The sequence below is a fragment of the Pleurodeles waltl genome, chromosome 1_2 (genome assembly GCF_031143425.1).
Source record: "Pleurodeles waltl isolate 20211129_DDA chromosome 1_2, aPleWal1.hap1.20221129, whole genome shotgun sequence".
Taxonomy (NCBI): Eukaryota; Metazoa; Chordata; class Amphibia; order Caudata; family Salamandridae; genus Pleurodeles; species Pleurodeles waltl.
Window position 1 is genome coordinate 1,294,125,598 of NC_090437.1, and position 17,632 is coordinate 1,294,143,229.

Genomic DNA, 17,632 nt, shown 5'->3' on the forward strand with positions numbered 1-17,632 from the left:
CCTGGGAAACTTAGCAGCTATGCATGTAAAGCAATGCAGACTTGGGTAGGAAAATTAGCAATCACCCCTCCATGCAGGGAGGCAACTTCCAGCACATCGGGGCACTGCTTTTGTTTGCAGAAATACATTTCTAGCCAGGCGTAAAAATGTCAATGTAATGCGGATCTGTAATCTGGTGGGCGGCACTCTGCCAGAGCGGCAGACTGGTGCGCCACCCGCCGCACCTTAAAAGACTCCTAAAGTGTGCATCAGATAGACAGCTGTGCCACAATGGAAAACAAGTCCCTGGATAGAGAGTCAGAGCGAGAGGGCCAAGTGGAGGCTACCGTCCTGGCCTGGTTTGGCTTTGGTCTAACTCAAGCTTCTCCAACAAATAGCTTGTGAGCAATTAGTAGCTCTCCAGCAACCCGTTAGTAGCTCTCTCGGTGCTGCCCAGCTTACTGAATTAGAAGCTTTTGATTGGCTGAAATAAAATATTTTTACAAAAAATCTAAATTGTATATTGCAGATGAAAATGTGTGCATTTTCGGAACTCATAAGATAATATTTGGAGAACAATGGCTGATTTAAAAAAATATTTTTAAAGCTGATATTTGAGTGCTAAATCATGTGACATTGTGGAAACTTAATATTATTATTACCTTGGTGCCAAAAGCATTGCACCTATGGCTGTTATGTATCACCTATCTAAAAGCATTCCAAGTTGACAAAGCCCTTTTTACATTAACTGTGGCAACTCTATCCGATGCAGCGAGGTGGTCACTGCTAATAATTTTGGATAAGGTGGATACTAATATAATCTTGTCTGACGTGACTACTATTACATTACCAATATTATTAGTAGCTCGCAATGATTTTTATTGAACATAAGTAGTTCTTGTTACAAAAAAAGGCTGGAGACCCCCAGTGTAGCATCTGCAGATTCTGCACCAACATAAAATTTGGGGGGAAAAACATAACTGTTGTAACTTGGACCTGGGGGCCAAACAACTGCAAGAGTCAGCGAGTAGCCAATTTCAGGGCTCCTCGCACACACTTACACAGGTGATGGGCATCTAGCTGGTGAATTCTAGCTGGAACTGTGTGTACCCTAAATATCCATAAGTCCTTATTCTGCAACTCCCTAGCCACCATTTTGAGGCATCAATGACACAATTTGTGCAACTAAGTTTTACTTAGTTTGGAAGAAAGTTCTGTGAATAGGGTTCTTGTTTGTTTTCATACATGCTTTGAAGTGGACATGATATAGAAATACAGGCTGCTTAAGGTGCCTTAGGTAGTACTTTTAAGTAAATAATAATGTTAGAAAAAGCACTTGACATCAATTAAGTATTTTCTAAGTGCATTTGAAGTGGAGCTAAATGAACAATAAACTTGTGAGTTAGAAGGGAAGGCAGGTTCTCTGTCTGCAGGAGGGACTGGTACCTTATAAGCTGAATATTATCGTGGTGCTTTCGAGGCAGCAGCTCAGTTTTCCTCCATTGCAAGAAAGTCTTGAGCGTGGAAGGCGCCGTGTCTGAAATGTTCACTTTGTTCTCTTGCGACCAGATTTCAAGTCCCACCAGAAAGATCTGAAAGTTAATTTTCGAAAATATCTAGAGAAAAGAGATAACAATATTGAGTGACTGATTATCTAGTTCTAAAGCCATGCAATAAAGAGGAATTCTGATTTTTGAATTGATTTTTTATTATTATTTTAAAATAGCCATTTGCTTAAGTGAAAGCGGACTTCTGAAGCGGTGTTGTGGCACTTGATCATACAAGTAATATTTAAAACATATAAATACCATCAACAATAACATAATAATTTGTTAAGACTACAGATAAAATATCAAATAAAAAAATATACAACAGATCTTGAAAAAAAAGAATAGAGTTAAAGGGGTAGGAAACGTGGCGTAGCCGCTGACCTGGCTAGGAAACTCCAGAGTAAAAAAGATAATTGTTAAACCCTTCCTAAAACACATTTGGACCATGAGACCCCTTTTATGAGCCCTGTTACAGCCATACTAATGAGGTAATACTAACAGGTACATTATGAAATATTAAAATAATTCCCACTTTCTTGTCTTACTGGGGCACACACAGACACCTCTCCCGCCCACCCCAAGAGTGAATGAGTGGAAAGCATGACAGTCACGTGTCATAACCTAAGTGAGAATTATTTCATAAAATGGGCTACACCAACTGCGTGTTTTAAAGAATGGGCCTGTAGTAACACATTTCCATAAATTTTTAAAAATGAGTTCAATCTACTTTGGTGAAAGACTTGTCTCTGCAAGTGTCTTTACACGGCCTCTTTGTTTGAAAGATCCCAATTCGTTTTTCCTTTTACATAGGAGCTCTAGTGTACCCTGCACTTTTTTGTGTAGTAGACATAAATGACAGACTATCAATATCTGTGCTTCTTTTCTTTGCTAAACCCTCCGGCTGGTCTTTTTTTCTTTTTAAAAAAAGATTATTGCCGCAATTACTAATATTTTTAGAAATGTCAGGTTTTAAAGTGCGTCCATGCTCTGCGTGGTGCTTTTGTTTAACATAAATCATGATCATTTTTTGTCATAAATTTTTGTTCATTGGTTTTCTAGCTCAGCAGCTAGGAGATTCACTTCCCTGTGGTCGTCAGAAAGGCATTTCGAATCCATCTTTTTTGCCAAAAAGAATTAGCGGGTAAAACATCAAAAGACCTGCATCTAATGTTAATATCACAATTATAAATGTAATTGTGATTACATAGCGCCTGCTACTGCTGATGAGGTGTTGAAGCGCTTCACACCGGGCAGCATGCTGCTCGGGAGCCCAAGGTAAGGGTTTAGTCCAATGTTACAGGTTACTGGTAGTTATTGGGATTGGTCTTGTGCACTCACAGAAACCATTCCATGCAGTCTTTCTAGTTTCTTTATGGTCGACTAAATTAATAGTGGATGTTTAAATTGCGATCATTGGTTGGGGCTGTGTGAGCTCATGCACATGGTTGGTGGCATTAGTAGATGAGTTGGAGGAGATTGGGTAATGTTCTGCTGCATAGGTGTGACTTTCAGAGGACGGAGGAGAGTTTGTGATTTTTTTTAAATGAGCCACGAACAATTTGTAGAAATACAATAATAGAGACTAGACAAACATGCACGTCAGAGGAGGTTGTGCTCAGAGAGAGGATGCATGTAGAACATGGAAGGGAAGGGGAGGGACAATTGAAAGAGAAGACAAGCATTGGCATAGTTAACAGGTCTCACCTTTTGGACCTTGTAAGTGTTTAGCCATGCAGCACATTATCCAGGCACTCACTCAATCACAACTGTAATGAGCAAGTGCTCGTAGCAGCAAGTTCCGAGTCACACAGGAGCTTTTGTAGCCATTCTGATGGCTGAACAGAAACTAGTCGTTTTTGGCTGTTTAGTATTGGAGCACTAGAGTCACCACAGCCAACCCATGTGCACTGCACAGAACTGGGACGTGCCTATTGGCTGTTAAGTCCGCATGTGGCGTGTAAGCACTGAGAAAGCTAAACAAGTTAGCAGTCTGAGAGACTGTGGCGTAACATAAAGAACTGCTGACTTTAGGACTGGGAAACAGGGTTTGAGTCTCAGTGTCAGCTTTCCCTGTGTCTACAAAAACCATGCTGATCGGAACAAACAAAATTAAAACAAAAGAAATGCCTATCGGACCAAATACAATTAAAACAAAAAACACGCTAATCGAAACAAATACAATTAAAACAAACAGCATGCCGATCGGAATAAATAAAATTAAACACTGGAGGATCGAAACAAAATATGAAACAGAAACAAAATTACAAATGGCGATCCATACTGGCAATGGTTGAACTCCCTTCAGGTGTACAAGTACAAGATCGGGTGAACATGTCCTTTCAACGGCGCAGGACCGCTAGGAGTTAAGAGTGAGACGGACTCGTAATGTGTTCGGCGACTTAGGATTGCAGCACTGGAATCACCACAGCCAACCCATGTGCGCTGCACAGAATTGGGAGGTGCCTATTGGCTGTTAAGTCCGCATGTGGCGTGTAAGCACTGAGAATGCTAAACAAGTTTGCGGTCTGAGAGGCTGTGGCGTAACATACAGAACTGCTGACTTCAGGACTGGGGAACAGGGTTCGAGTCTCGGCGTCGGCTTTCCCCGTGCCTGCAAAAACCATGCTGACTGGAACAAATATAATTAAAACAAAAAGCATGCTGATCAGAATAAATCAAATTAAACACTGGAGGATCGAAACAAAATATGGAACAGAAACAAAATTACAAATGCCAAACCATACTGGCAATGGTTGAACTCCCAATAGGTGCACGCATAGAGGATCAGGTGAACGCATCCTTTCGACTGTGCGGGACTAATTCAAAGAAAAAAGAATGCGCCAAACATACCATAAATAAACATAGTAGCCATGAGAGTGAAAAATACACCCAAAGGTGGGACAAACTGCAATGTTTAACCAATGAAAAGAAAGGAATTTAGAAAGCCACACGAAGGAACGAATGAAAAGCGATGAGTGTGATGAAAGCCCACAGAATAGAAACAGCATGTCTTAAAGAGACAGCACATGCACTGCCAAGGCGAGACTTAAAAAAGCAGAGGTGACAAACAGAAGATTTAATTAAAGGTCAGTTTTTAATGCTGGATTTAAATAATGTAGAGAATATTTTTGAGACAGCATGCAGTTTGAGGATGGATGCAAGAATGTAGAAAGAAACAAAGTTATTTATTAGTGAAGATGGTGCTATATTGTGTATTTATGATAGGCACTAGAATCAGGTAAACCATCTTTTCACTGCTAGGCTACTGCTAGACCACCGATCTAGCCAGGTCATTTGATCAGCTCAAGTGTTGAAAGTGAAAAATAATGTCCCAACACAAATATTGAGGGTTTAAGCGTACTCTTGGAGGAAACAAAATCATAGCAGTTTGATAATGTACTTGGGAAATGATGCACACATTGAAAAGGAGATTTGGCAGATGTTGGAGAGGATGTCCTCTGATGTTCATCCTCACGTTTGGTTCACACGATTAATTACAAAGTAGTGTGGGATCAATAAGAATGCCTCTGGTTTGCAATGGCAACAGATGGAAGGTGAGGACGGCTTCCCAGGCAGTGGAAGTGGATTACATGCATTCCAGTGGCTGGAGGGCGGAACATGCACACACTGGTGTGAGCCTGGGAATGGTGAAAGGGCTCCCTTTATAAATGTTATCAGCACATTGTTAGCAAATGGCTGCTGATTAGACTTCCTGAAGCACGGCCATTCATGTAGATGCCATGAGTTGGATAAGGTTGGAGCTGCAGGTTGAAGGGTGCACGTTAGGTGAGGTTAAGCCTTTTGTCTACCTTGATCACACTTCAGTGCGGAGACTTTACACCTCCTTGTGCCTCTGCTGTGCGCCTGAAGGCTGGAGACTGATTGCTGTGAGGGGCACCACTGCACAAAGGATGTGTGTGGACAGCAGCCTGGAAAGACATTTGAAAAGAAAACTGTCCCTCACCAGTTCTAATCCATCCATGACAGACGTAAAGGTTTCTGTTGTATTTTTTATTTTTAGAAGGAGTATCCTTTACATTGAAGCTTGCCTTCAACTGCCATGCACAGTTACTCCTGTTGTTCCCCTTTTCCAATCCAAGGGGAGGGAGCACGGGATGCAACTTACTATAGCCGATTTCATGGCTTAGCAGGTTCACGCCCCTGTAGCTTCCTATCTCACTTGACTGCATTGACCGTCCATCCTTCTGAAGTCAATAAAATGAGACACTTTGAGACAGCTGTTTCGTATGGTTTTATGAATCTGCAAGACTTATGAACAAGCGTCATTGAAGACAGGGATATATTGTTGGTCAACCTCCCATCCCCACACTTGCAAATGTCAGAGCACATATGACGTTTGGGCAAAGTCTATCAAGCCTGGGATATTTTACCTGACTGATATGATGTGCCACTGTGATGAGGTGATGCTTTATTTTCTCTAAGTCCTCACCATGTCGGCGGAACTGCAAGGGAACCAGGAAAAGTTATAGATGTCAGAGACTTGAAGGCAAATAATTGCTAGTGCTTTCTGCACTCACCTCCTGTTTGTCAGCTACCAGGAAGAGCTCAATGCTGTACATATCTAGAAGGCTCTAAAAAAAAATGAGAGCAAGTTTAGAAAAAAACATGTTAATATAATTATTTATGAAACAGACTATTCCTAGGTGTTTTATGACACAAGTTGTTAAGTGTTTATAACTCCAATTGCTTGTTTTTGCACAGGGCGAATGGGCATCCCTTTCTGGGGGGTACGCAATCAGGAACACACCTCAACATATAACAGTGGTGTTGGAAGTGTGGATTGGACTACCCGTGGAGGGGCGTGGAACGGTATATTGTGAAGTGAGAGGGATTGGCCGAGACGTTGATCTACGCCACTTTACAAGTGTTCTTAAAGGCCAGTATTATCTTGGTAATCTGTTTATAAAATGCATTTTAAATGGGGGTGGGGCAACACATTTTAATATTCTGATAATGTAGGAGAGCTCTATTGCAAGGTTGGAAGATAGACAATAACAAAAAATGTCATCTCTGGTGAAAACATCTTGTGAGATACCATGCGCGACCGCAAATGTTTAGTTGCAGCCTTTTTTAGCAATGTTTCAGACATTTTGGGCCACATGTACGAAGTGTTTTTACATTTGCAAATGGCCCAATTCACAGAAATGGGCCATTTTCGAATACAAAAAGGCATTTCTGTTTTACCAATCCTCAATTGAAATTCAGTAACCGGTTACTGAATCGCAATTTGGGTTTGCGATTCGGTGTTAGGAAGGGACATGTTTAGGGCGTCCTTTCCTAATACCGAATCGCAGTGGTATGTATGAATGTTTTATGATGGAAATGCTGTAGCAAAACATTTGCACCAACTTCAAGTCCAAGGGAGCCCCTTCCCCTTTGAGAATGGATGGAAAAATATTTTTTAAGAGCAGGCAGTGAAACCACGGAAAAAAAAAACAGTTTTCTTTTCATTTTTCTTTTTGAAACCTTGTATCCTATTTCCCTTTAAGTAAAACAGGCTGCATTAAAAACATGCTTTATTAAAATGCAAACATAGATATGGTGGTCTTCTGACCCCAGCAGGCCACCATCCCTTTGATGTTTGCGATTCCCAATGGGTTGCAAACCAAGACCTACCTCATTAATATTCATATTGCGGTTTGCGATTACCAAATAGCGAACCACAAAAACCTGCTATTTGGTAATCGCAAACACTTATCTTTGTACATCTGGCCCTTCATGTTTTTTGTAGAAAATAAAACTTCTAATCAATACCTTTGAGAAATTGAAAGGCACAAAAGTCTTTCTCACGATCTCTTGAAATATGTGGTACTCTGTACCCCACAGAGCAAGGAAGTGTCATGGAATCGCCTGTGGCAGACCTGTTCAGATATGGTCACTGTGTTACCTGCGATCTCTGTGCCACTAACAGGTGAGGGGTATATACATACATATTGTATCCAAAAGATGTTATGCTTTTTTGTACGAGTCTACTTATGAATTCCTTGAGGTGCACAAAGTCCCAAAGGACATATTTTACTGTCTTCGTTATATTTACACCATTCAAGGTACTTGCCGGCATCTGTCAAGTCTCTTTTCTATCTATGCACCCAGGATGTGGGACAACATCCCTGTATCCCTCAGGACCACCCCAACCTTGCTACATTCGAGGAAAGAGTTGAAGACGCACCTCTTTAAAGAACACTACATCACAATGCAGTAACAGCCCACTTCTGCACCCCAGAACCCAACTACTTTTCCTATTACTCGTTGACTGTATACTTGCCTTTGGCCTGTACAGCACTTCGCCGCCTTTGGCAAAGTTCGCACTATGCAGACATACATTATAATTTATCATTGCGCCCAAAGATGCATATGGTGCTTACACAAATAGAAAGCCCAGGGTTTTTGAAAAAAAAACTTTTATATATCACCTTTGGATGCTATGCAAGTGTCAAGAAACTCCATGTTTACAATAGTGCATTGTGAAAAAGAGAAAACATCTCTGGCTTAACTTGGCCAGTCACCCCATGCAGAGAACCCCCCCCCCCCTTGCCTCTGCATCCCCTCCCTCCTCAGCCCCTTGAGACCCTCACGGGTGAGTAGTGCACTTTACAAATTCCTGATTGATTGATTGAAACTGTTAAAAAATATATGTTTCCTAGGCTTGTGAGCGATGGAAAAAATAGTAAACACCCGCCCCTCACCGCACCACCCCACCCCCAATGAGCAACCCAGATCATGTAACAAGCTTGAAAAGTTAAACAGTCCTGAAGCTACTGAGATTCTATTACTCAAAATTCCTGTATTTTAGCTCTTGTGAAATGTTAGACTAGAGAACTGGAAAGTGAAATCTGTACATATTCACTAAGACACCGCTTGCACGTGCCCACATACAATGGATGGTGCAGAGAAAAGGTGGTTAACTACTTCCTACACAGGCATAGAGTAGTTTAAAATCATTATATAGGGGACAGAAAAAGGATGGCAATTTAACCTATGGATTCCTTTAATCCCAAGATGGACTACCTATGTTAGTGGAGCAGTTAGGGTTGAATTTTGAGGTGTTTTGTATGTTTTCAGGTATAAAAAGTGTGGTGTGTGTCACAACACAAGCCTTTACGGCACACAATGGTGTAAGGAGGATGTCCATCCTCTCCTCCTCTGGCCCCCACAGCATCTGATGCACACACTGGTGGCTTGTGCACCTGGAGGATAGCCATGGGGTTCTAATGTCCCCCTGCCTTTGGAACCCAGGTGAAGCCCCTTTGAGCCCCGACTCCCTGTCCACCCCTCGCTTTACCAGTCCACTTCCTGCTGCATTGGCTCCTCCATTCCCACAAGACCCCTACACGTTACGTTCAGTGCTTTTAATGAAGAGTTCCTGCCCCCTCACCCACATTTCATGCCTGTGGCCTTTTGTGCTTTTCTGAGAGTCTGTAGAGCCAGAAAGAGTTGGAGTTATGGATTTTATTTGTTCACCAAAAAGAGGCCCCTCACACCAGCCATTGTGCAAGTAATTGTTGGAATGCACAATAACACCTTATGTTCTTGCTATTTCTCCTTTACCTTACCAGTTCCTTTGCCTCCTCTCCCCCTTCCACTCTCCCCACTCCTTGTCCCATCTGGCCAGAGCCCTGTTTTTTCACTTTCTTGCTGCCTTCCATCATCCTTGCTCTGATACCAGACATCTACCCAGTCCCCTTGGGTTGTCAATTCCCAGAGGTCAGCGACATCCTTGGGTCGGATGCTTCTGCCATTGGTGATCCTGGAACTTACCCAGTTTGTTGGGTATAAACTACGCCCCTCACTGTCTTTACTTACTTCTTCAAAGCTATACCTGGCTGGTATAGTTTCCTAATAATGCAGATTTTAAATACAGATTATGAGGTAGTTGTGGGTTTTCACCAGAGATTTATTCAGAAATGTCCTTGCAAAATTGAAGGTGTCATTTAATTCATATGGGCGAATGCTATGTTTAGTAGAATGTTTTCTTCATTTCTCTTTTCGAAAAACATAAATGATATCTTGTAAATAATTTGAGTAGGAAACCCTACCAGACAAGTATTAGTTTAAAGTATAATTGAAAGAAGTGATAATTTATATAATGGACTGGATAAAAACATTCTGGGGCACAGCACGTTAGAGTGGGGTTCACTTTGGCCTATCTATGCTTGATGGCTGTGACAGTAGACATATCAAAATGACGACAGTCCTTCTCTTGCTTGACGCGGAGAAGGCTTTCGACAGAGTCGACTGGTTGTTCCTTGTCTGAAGTCCTGGATAAGGCAAAACTTTCTTTCACACACTTTATATCAGCTCCTCCGCTAAAATTAAAACAAATGGAGAGCTCTTGGACCCTATTCCCATAAACAGAGGCATGCGATCGGGCTGCCCACTACCCCCAATGATGTTCTTGCTCTCCATGGCGCCACGAGTTCAGCGGACACAATGACATCCGAATATTGAGGGCGTCAAGCCAGATCATGTGGAGCACAATTGACAATCTTTGCGGACAACATCTTGTGCTTTTACACAAAGCCAGAACCCTCACTCACTCCTCTCCATATTGAGCAGACCAAGTATACGGGGGTCTCTGTTTGGTCTGACTCCCCCTATAAAATACTTGGGCACATACCTCTCATGAAGCGCCAAGGCCTTATATGTCTGTAATACCCTTCCAGATGTCCTTTAAGGGTTTATATTGATGGGGCTAGCTTGAGTTCTCATAGATGGTAAGACTAGCATGCATAAAAATGAACTCTCTTCCATGTTTATTATGTCACACAGTTCCTACCATTGTGGTTGTCAGCTTTGACCCTGAGCCATATTCATAATAAATGGATGAAATTTATATGGAAATGGAAAAAACTAGGATCTCCAAAACAACCTTAATGCACCCCACTGCTGAGGGAGGTTGGGCTTGCCAGACATACGCTCATGTGTACAGCCCAAATCTGGCCAGCCTTAGACTGGAACCGTAATCCAGGCCGTAGAATCTGGATTCAGGTGGAGCAAACGTACAGGTGGAGCAAACGTACTCTAGCATTCCACTCCAGCACTTACTGTGGCTCCCTCGTGGAGCTTGGCAAGGGGTACAATTCTCTTTTCAATCCACCACAATCTTCTCAGAGTACTGGCAACAGGTGACAATATAAAGCGTCTATGACTTACCCACCGACACCGCCCACACACAACCCAAACATACGGCTGAGCGTGCTAACCCTGACTTTTCACACTTAGAACTCAGGAGCTACGCCAAATCTAGGCTAACTCTTTGCAGATGACGCACTAATGTCCGCTGTGGTGATGAATCACCGCTTTACTTTACCTAACAGAGGTCTTTCGACTAAGCCCGCTATGGCACCGGGTGTGGAGCAGGAATTTCAAAGAATGTAAGTTGAAAACGTATAAAACCCTTATCCAATGCTTAATTTCTCTTCCCACTTTCTCCAAACATTTTCCAAGTCTGTTATGAGAATTGCCCGCCGGCGTGTCAGCTTAATGCCCCCCTGCAGTAAGCAGTACACTCACTTAAGAGTCTGTTTTCACAATATAGGTTTGTGAATTTTCCAATTGCCGGAACTTGGTCATCTGCTGCCTGTGGTTCCATTCTTCAAGATTGTGTGCCAGATGGCTGCAGTATCCTCCAACAAGATCCATAATTAGAGGGGCAGTGGCAATGCATTATTTCTCAAAGCAGAATCCTCATAGATACATATCCACGTTACTAAAGCCAGTGAGCCGGTGATAACATACACAAGAAAACAAATTCTTTGAAATTAGACTTTGCTCTTTTTTTAAATGCTCTCCCTCTCCATTACATTTTTTAGTTTAGGTGGCTACAGAAGCTGTTGATGCCCGCTTTTGGATCATGAGGATCCTTTAATATAAAACAAATTGTTCCAGACGCTTCTGAAAAAGCAGGTCACTTGCTTTTGAACCATAGACCTTGCCAGCTAACCCATCTCAGGCCCTTTTGCTTGGTCAGACTTTTTTTTTTATCACTTTTGATTTTAGGAATCCTTTGGGAAAAGTGTTTATGCAAGATTTGAAATCTGTTCCAAAAATATCTTATGGCCTCAATTGATGTATCCCTTCTTGCAGATCCCTCAGAAGATCTGCAATGTTGAGTGAGGCATTTACGTTCTCCTTGTATGAGAGAGAACCATTGGAGTAAAAAGTATTAAAAATGAAACATTACAAACATAAATGTTTACCACCCAAACCTGAAGGGGAAATACTGCCCTGATAGAGCAAAGGTTAATTGAAGAGCTGCAGTTCACAACTCTTTACTTAACCCAATATAGGACATACAAGAAGCTTTTAATGAAGGCAAACAGGGGTAATACTCCTTCCATATTACAAACTCAGAAAACTATCCTTAACAGTGGACTTGTTCCTTAATCCATTAGGTTAAAAATCTGAGATTATTCCTTCAGGTCTTCCAGCTACAATCCCGGAAGTATTTTGTTTCTTCCAACGCAAAGTCCTAAAAGGATTAAATTCTTCAGAAGAATATTTCTCAACCTCCTAGCATGACAAATATTTTGAAGAAAGCTGAGAAAATCTATATTATAGAATTTCAAACTAGTTAACCAAAGAAGTACAAAAACATTTTTAATCCAGTGAAGCAACTGGTTCTCCACTCAACTCTTATCCCAGTACACAGTTATCAGTAGATAAGAAAAGAATCTGCATTATACAAGTTTAATATTAGCAACATGAAGAAAGGGCCTGTTGAATTTTACAAAAAAAACACTACTGTACGTCCATCGTTAAAAATAAGACTTCCCTAAACAAAATAATTTCATCACATTCGTTACTGCTATATCTGGCTAATTTGCTTGAGCAGAACTCTACCTGGGAAGTTTGAGAATTTGCACATAATAATTGCTGGATCCTCTCCAAGAAGGTTTTCAGCCAGGCCTAGGAACTGAACGGATTGTCACCTCTGCATTGGACCAGTTGAGCATGGCAGCCGCGGTGAAGCACTAATTCTTTTGACACCCTTGACCATCGGATCTAGTTCGGATACTATGGCAGTGGCTGTCCTACTATAACTTGGGGTGTGAGAGGTGCACAGCTCTGCAATGGATCCACTCCTTTTTGCAAGAGAGATTACAGTTTGTACAAGTAGACTCCATCTCGAAGTACCGACCAGTCCTTTGGGGAGTACCCTCCGGGTACACTCTCAACCTTCAGGTCAACACTTACACAACACAATGCGCTTGTCAGGTGTGTGGAGTAGGTTTGTCCTTTTTCATGACTACAGATGATACCCAGATTTTGTTGGACATTAGGGAGGGGGCAGGGAATGCTTGAAGTTGAAGCCCTTGAAATCAGATCAAATAATTGGGATGTAAATCTTTGGATGAGCTCCATGGGAACTTTTCCTACCCAACATAGGAGAGTTAAAAAGTTGTGAGTATTTATTTATGCTAATCTTTCTTTGGCTAACCAAGTTGCTACTGTCTCAAAAAGCTGTTTTTCTTCTCTGAGCACCCTCGCCTCTCACAAATTTATCCTGCTGAACAAGTTTATACATGCATGTTTGGGTTTTTGCAATTCTGTCTATTTTGGGTTGTCCACAAAAATACTAGATTGTTTACATGTTATAGAAAATGCTGTTGTTGGGGTCTTACTCTGGTTAAAGAAATTTGACTCAATTTCAAATCATCTGAATCAAATCCATTGACGCCCTGTAAGGAAAAGGATTATGTTTAATTCCTTGTGTATTCTTCTTGTTCATAACTTCCTGTGAACCCCGCTAGCCATTTTCAAGCCAAGGAACAAATTGTGCTCTTCCAAAAATCTTCTCTTCCTAACCCTGAAGGTACTACTAGCCAGATGACAAAATAGCACTTTCAAAGGTTGTGGAAGTAAATTATGGAACTCCATGGCATGGACTGAAATGCAGAATTTGACCATCTGCTGTTTAGTCCTGTTTTTTCGAAATCACTTGATAAGCACTTATTGTCTTGCCCTTTTCTTTAAGGCCACGCAAAGAGAGTTTGGTTTAAAACCAATTTCCTAGCAGGAAAATTAGACTGATTGCCAATGGTCATTATTTTTGATTCTGCCAAAGACCGCATTCAAAGCTTTGACACCAATGAGCAGTATGGGGTGGGGGGGTGGGGGTAGGAAGTAGTGGGGGGGGGGGGGCAAAAATTAAACAGGGTCAATCTCTCGCCAGGGAGGACTTGCCAAGTGAATGGCAGAGCACTTGTTGCCTAACAGAGTGGCAAGTAGCCCTTATGAAACCCAGAACCACAAAATAAAATGCACTGGGCATGGGTCTTTTGTGTCCTATGCCCCCCCCCCCACAAGCAGCAGGGGTTTGAATACAGTGCAAGTCACCAAGCTCTTTCTGAGCTCTTTCTGAGCCTTCAGAGATTTGATGCTGATGGGCAGGACAGGACTGTGCCAAAAGATCACAATGCCAATCTACAGCGGGCGGTGCTATGCTTGGGTGAATGACTATTAGCACATTTTGCCTGAGAGGGCAGCTTAGCCCTTCATCCTGCCATCCCTCCTCCTCAGAACCACAAAATCCGAACAAAGTGCACAGAGCAGGGTCCATGTGCACCTTCACATCTCACCTGCACCCCAACAACTGAAGTCCGAATAACCCCTCTCCCTGAAAAGCACCAGGTATGTGTATATAGTTCACCCCCAACTTCTGCCATGCTGGGAACATGCCTGAATGCCCCTTGTAGTTGGTTGTTTAATACAGGCATCACTGTACCACTGTGCCAGAACTACATGTTTGAGTGTCTGGTTCTTGGGAGGGTACCTTGAGAACACATATGCAACAAAAACAAACCATCAATTACAAAAACACAGACTACAAAACATAGGCTTCCAACACCTTGATCAGACAAACATTTCCTAACAGTAATCTTTATCTGCACCTTATACTACATGCAAAGTACTTCCCCCCCCAAATATGCAACAACTGGAGGTAGCTGACTAATGTAACCCAATGCCAATGCTAAAATATGTAAGAAGTAAATTTGTCTGGATTTTTTTTAATTCAATAACTTTGGCATTTTTGCTATGATAAATGTGTGCAAGGTTTTGGCAGTCTGTTTTTGAGTCAACATTCTTGCAAATGATATTACTGTCAGTTTTTTTCATGCCATTGGTAAATCAGTAGTAGATTTACTACAAACTCTTACATATATCTTACCACATCACTGGATTGACCAGCAGACAGAAGCTTCCTCTTACTACCATCATGTGTATGCGTTTCGGACCTTCGGAAGGCGAGGTTAAAGACCTTCTCCTGGCTGTCTTCTGACGAGTAGGTGTCAATGGTGTATGTCTCCTCTCTAAGCATTACATAACCACTGAAATATCAAACAAAGCACTCCTTATCTGCTTGTTGTTTTCTTGACACAGCTGATCAGAAACACTAGACTTAACAATTGTAAGTACCACCTCTCCGGCACCGGGACCGCCACTAACCTAGCAATCACCCTAAAAACTCTATCTTATGTAATTGGAAGGGGAATTTGCTGGTGTGTATTAAGATTATGATTTGACAGAATACCGTACAGCATGCACACATCATCTGCACAATATTCAAAACTGAAATATATATGCATGATGTCACCTGAATATTGTTCCCAAGTGGGCCTACTTTACTCGTAAATGACAAAGAACATAGTTAAAAATTCACAGTAGACATAAAGCCTTACATTTATGCTTTTAAAAAAGACAAACTGAATGGATTTAACACATTTTATTAAAAACTGTACCACAAAGAAAAAGTTCATTGTCTCATAGGCTCTGCTATGGTGAATCTTCTCGCTCAACCATCAGCCCCCTCTGTCATAACGTTCATTCGAGCTGCTTTTCCATGGAATTATAGCATGTAGAATGCTCAGAGTATATCGTTCCCTTTACCCAGTTGGAATGTTAGCATTAGAATGTGACACTATTGGGGTTCACCGTCTGCCTGCCTGTGTCTGGGTATCCCACTCTCCTTGGAATCAGAACTAAATCTTCATTTCTTCAGTGGTTCATCCGGTCATCTCTCACCTAACATTAAATCGTTTTTAATGAGTTGAATCTACATTGTCCATCTTTTGTTATCCTGACTTTGAAACTATTCTCATATCTTTTGAAGCTTGTAATGAACTGCCATGGCAGTTCAGGCTGGACTGACCCTACTGGGTCAGGGCCAACGCTGATTTGCATATGGCTGTTTCCATTCTGAAAACTGAAATGACATACTGGGCAAAAAAACAATGGAATAGATTGCAGCCCCAAAGTAATTACAAGTGGCTAACACTGAATCAAGTAAACTACCCATCACTTTTTTGTTTTGCTCAGTGCAATTGACTAAATGTGACTGATAAGCCGAAAAGTTAGTCCTGTGCCCCTTGTCCCACAGCACTCAAGCTGAACCCTGCTTGCGAGACTCTAGAAGGCCTAAATCGGTCTGGAGTTGCTTGAGTTGTTGTTCAGAGAAGACCTGGCCTGACAGGTCTTGTTGTACTATTCCTATTATATCAGGAACAAAGCTGATTTTGCTGGTTCATGTCAGAGGTGTCTGGGCCAATAAAACCTGGCTGTTTGAGCCTTCCAGGACCTGCAAGCGCCTGGATGCGCTATTGGGTGATTAGCAGTGCTAAATAGATTCTGACGGATTGAATTCCTGATTGATTCAGTTGGCATGGTCAGTAAATAATAATGACAGGGAATGGGGCCCTGAGTGAACACCAGTAGTTTAGTTAATTCAAGCATTCCACCCATCCCTTTTTTCTGGTCTCAAGAGTCAATTGAAGGGTTAGAAAGTACGCAAGGTTCAAACGCCACAATCAATTTCTTTTCTAGACACCCACAGCAAATAGGGCAATGTGGAGAGGCTAAGTGTGTGACAAGGGGTCAGCCCTGTGATGTCATCATGGTTGAACGGTGCCTGATGACATGTCCACTACCTCACATTTTGATGAATTGACGTCCATGAACACAAACCACTCTTCTACTGTTAAGAGAAACCATTTAGGACCGGCTTGCATTTAAAAACCTTCCCATGATGGCTCTGAGAAGGAGAGCATTTAATCAGTTAGGCCATAAATAAGGGGAATATTTTGTACGTATTTTTTTTTTTTTTTACCAAAACCACAACACATAGGTTCCATTGTTTTTCAAACTCATAAGTGAATGAGGGATGTAAAATTAATAAGCCTTGTGCAACCCTTAGTCTTCTGCTAAATAGGGGTTAGATTGAAACATTAATTAGCTACTGAGAAGTAAAGTTCCTTAAAAATATAAACTTTTATTATGAGAAATAAAATGACAAAGGCAGGCGAAGCTCACATTTGTATTTATGCTGTTAGCCCCACATAACTGGAATTTTATAGCCATCTGGGCCATATTATATATAGTGCCTCAGGGGCGCAACATGAGCGTGCACATATTTTGCACCCCCCAGGCCACTGTGGTACTACAGAGGGGACCACAAATGCACATGCAGTACCAGTGGTAGCCTGAGAGGGCACTGCCGCTTTTGCCTATGGCTTAGATCCATGCAAATGAGGGAATCACTTTACCTTGGCTCCTGCGCCTTATTACTGACACGGGTGCGGAGGCAATCATGCCCTTAGGTGGCCCACCATCAGCCTGTCCCCTGAGGGCAGCCCTTACCAAGGGGTGAAAGGGGTCCCATGGACCCCACCCCCAGACATCCCTCCGCAGGCCCGTGCAGTCACTCTCTGCACCTTCCTGCAGGTGGATCTCTGTCCCCTCTTTAAAGTACAGGTGGGTTGCTGTCTGCACAGAGAAACACAAGGCGGCTTGTAAATAGCCGCTATGTATTTTACTGCTGCTCTGGGCGCAGTAAATTCATTGCAATAGGGTGCACTGTCCCCGTTTGCACCTGGCCCTCTTTTTGTAACTTGGGCTCTGGTTGCCAATAACTAATTTCAGCTACATTGTTAGTCAATAGTTCCAATTAACAACCTTGCGACAACCGAAGCTGCTACGCCCGTCTTAAAAGAACGCATGTAAATGTTCTGTAGAATAATTTGTATGACTGTAGTGTGCCCATAAACATAGCACTGTTTAAAAGATAACTTATTAATGAATTGACC

The 17,632-nt window shown here is 42.0% G+C and overlaps 1 protein-coding gene across 5 annotated transcripts in view; it reads right to left on the reverse strand.

Moving 5' to 3' along the window:
• The window catches only part of ADAM33 (ADAM metallopeptidase domain 33), a 109,053-nt gene that overhangs the window by 35,836 nt on the left and 55,585 nt on the right, over positions 1 to 17,632 (reverse strand). For 4 of the 5 annotated variants that reach the window (XM_069205138.1, XM_069205132.1, XM_069205147.1 and 1 more), the window contains 4 exons: positions 14,722 to 14,881; positions 6,068 to 6,121; positions 5,921 to 5,992; positions 1,426 to 1,595 (listed from right to left, as the gene is read on the reverse strand). In XM_069205138.1, the coding sequence (XP_069061239.1) occupies positions 1,426 to 1,595; positions 5,921 to 5,992; positions 6,068 to 6,121; positions 14,722 to 14,881 (456 nt within the window). The remainder of the gene's footprint in view (positions 1 to 1,425; positions 1,596 to 5,920; positions 5,993 to 6,067; positions 6,122 to 14,721; positions 14,882 to 17,632) is intronic. The other variant, XM_069205157.1, reaches the window with a different exon arrangement.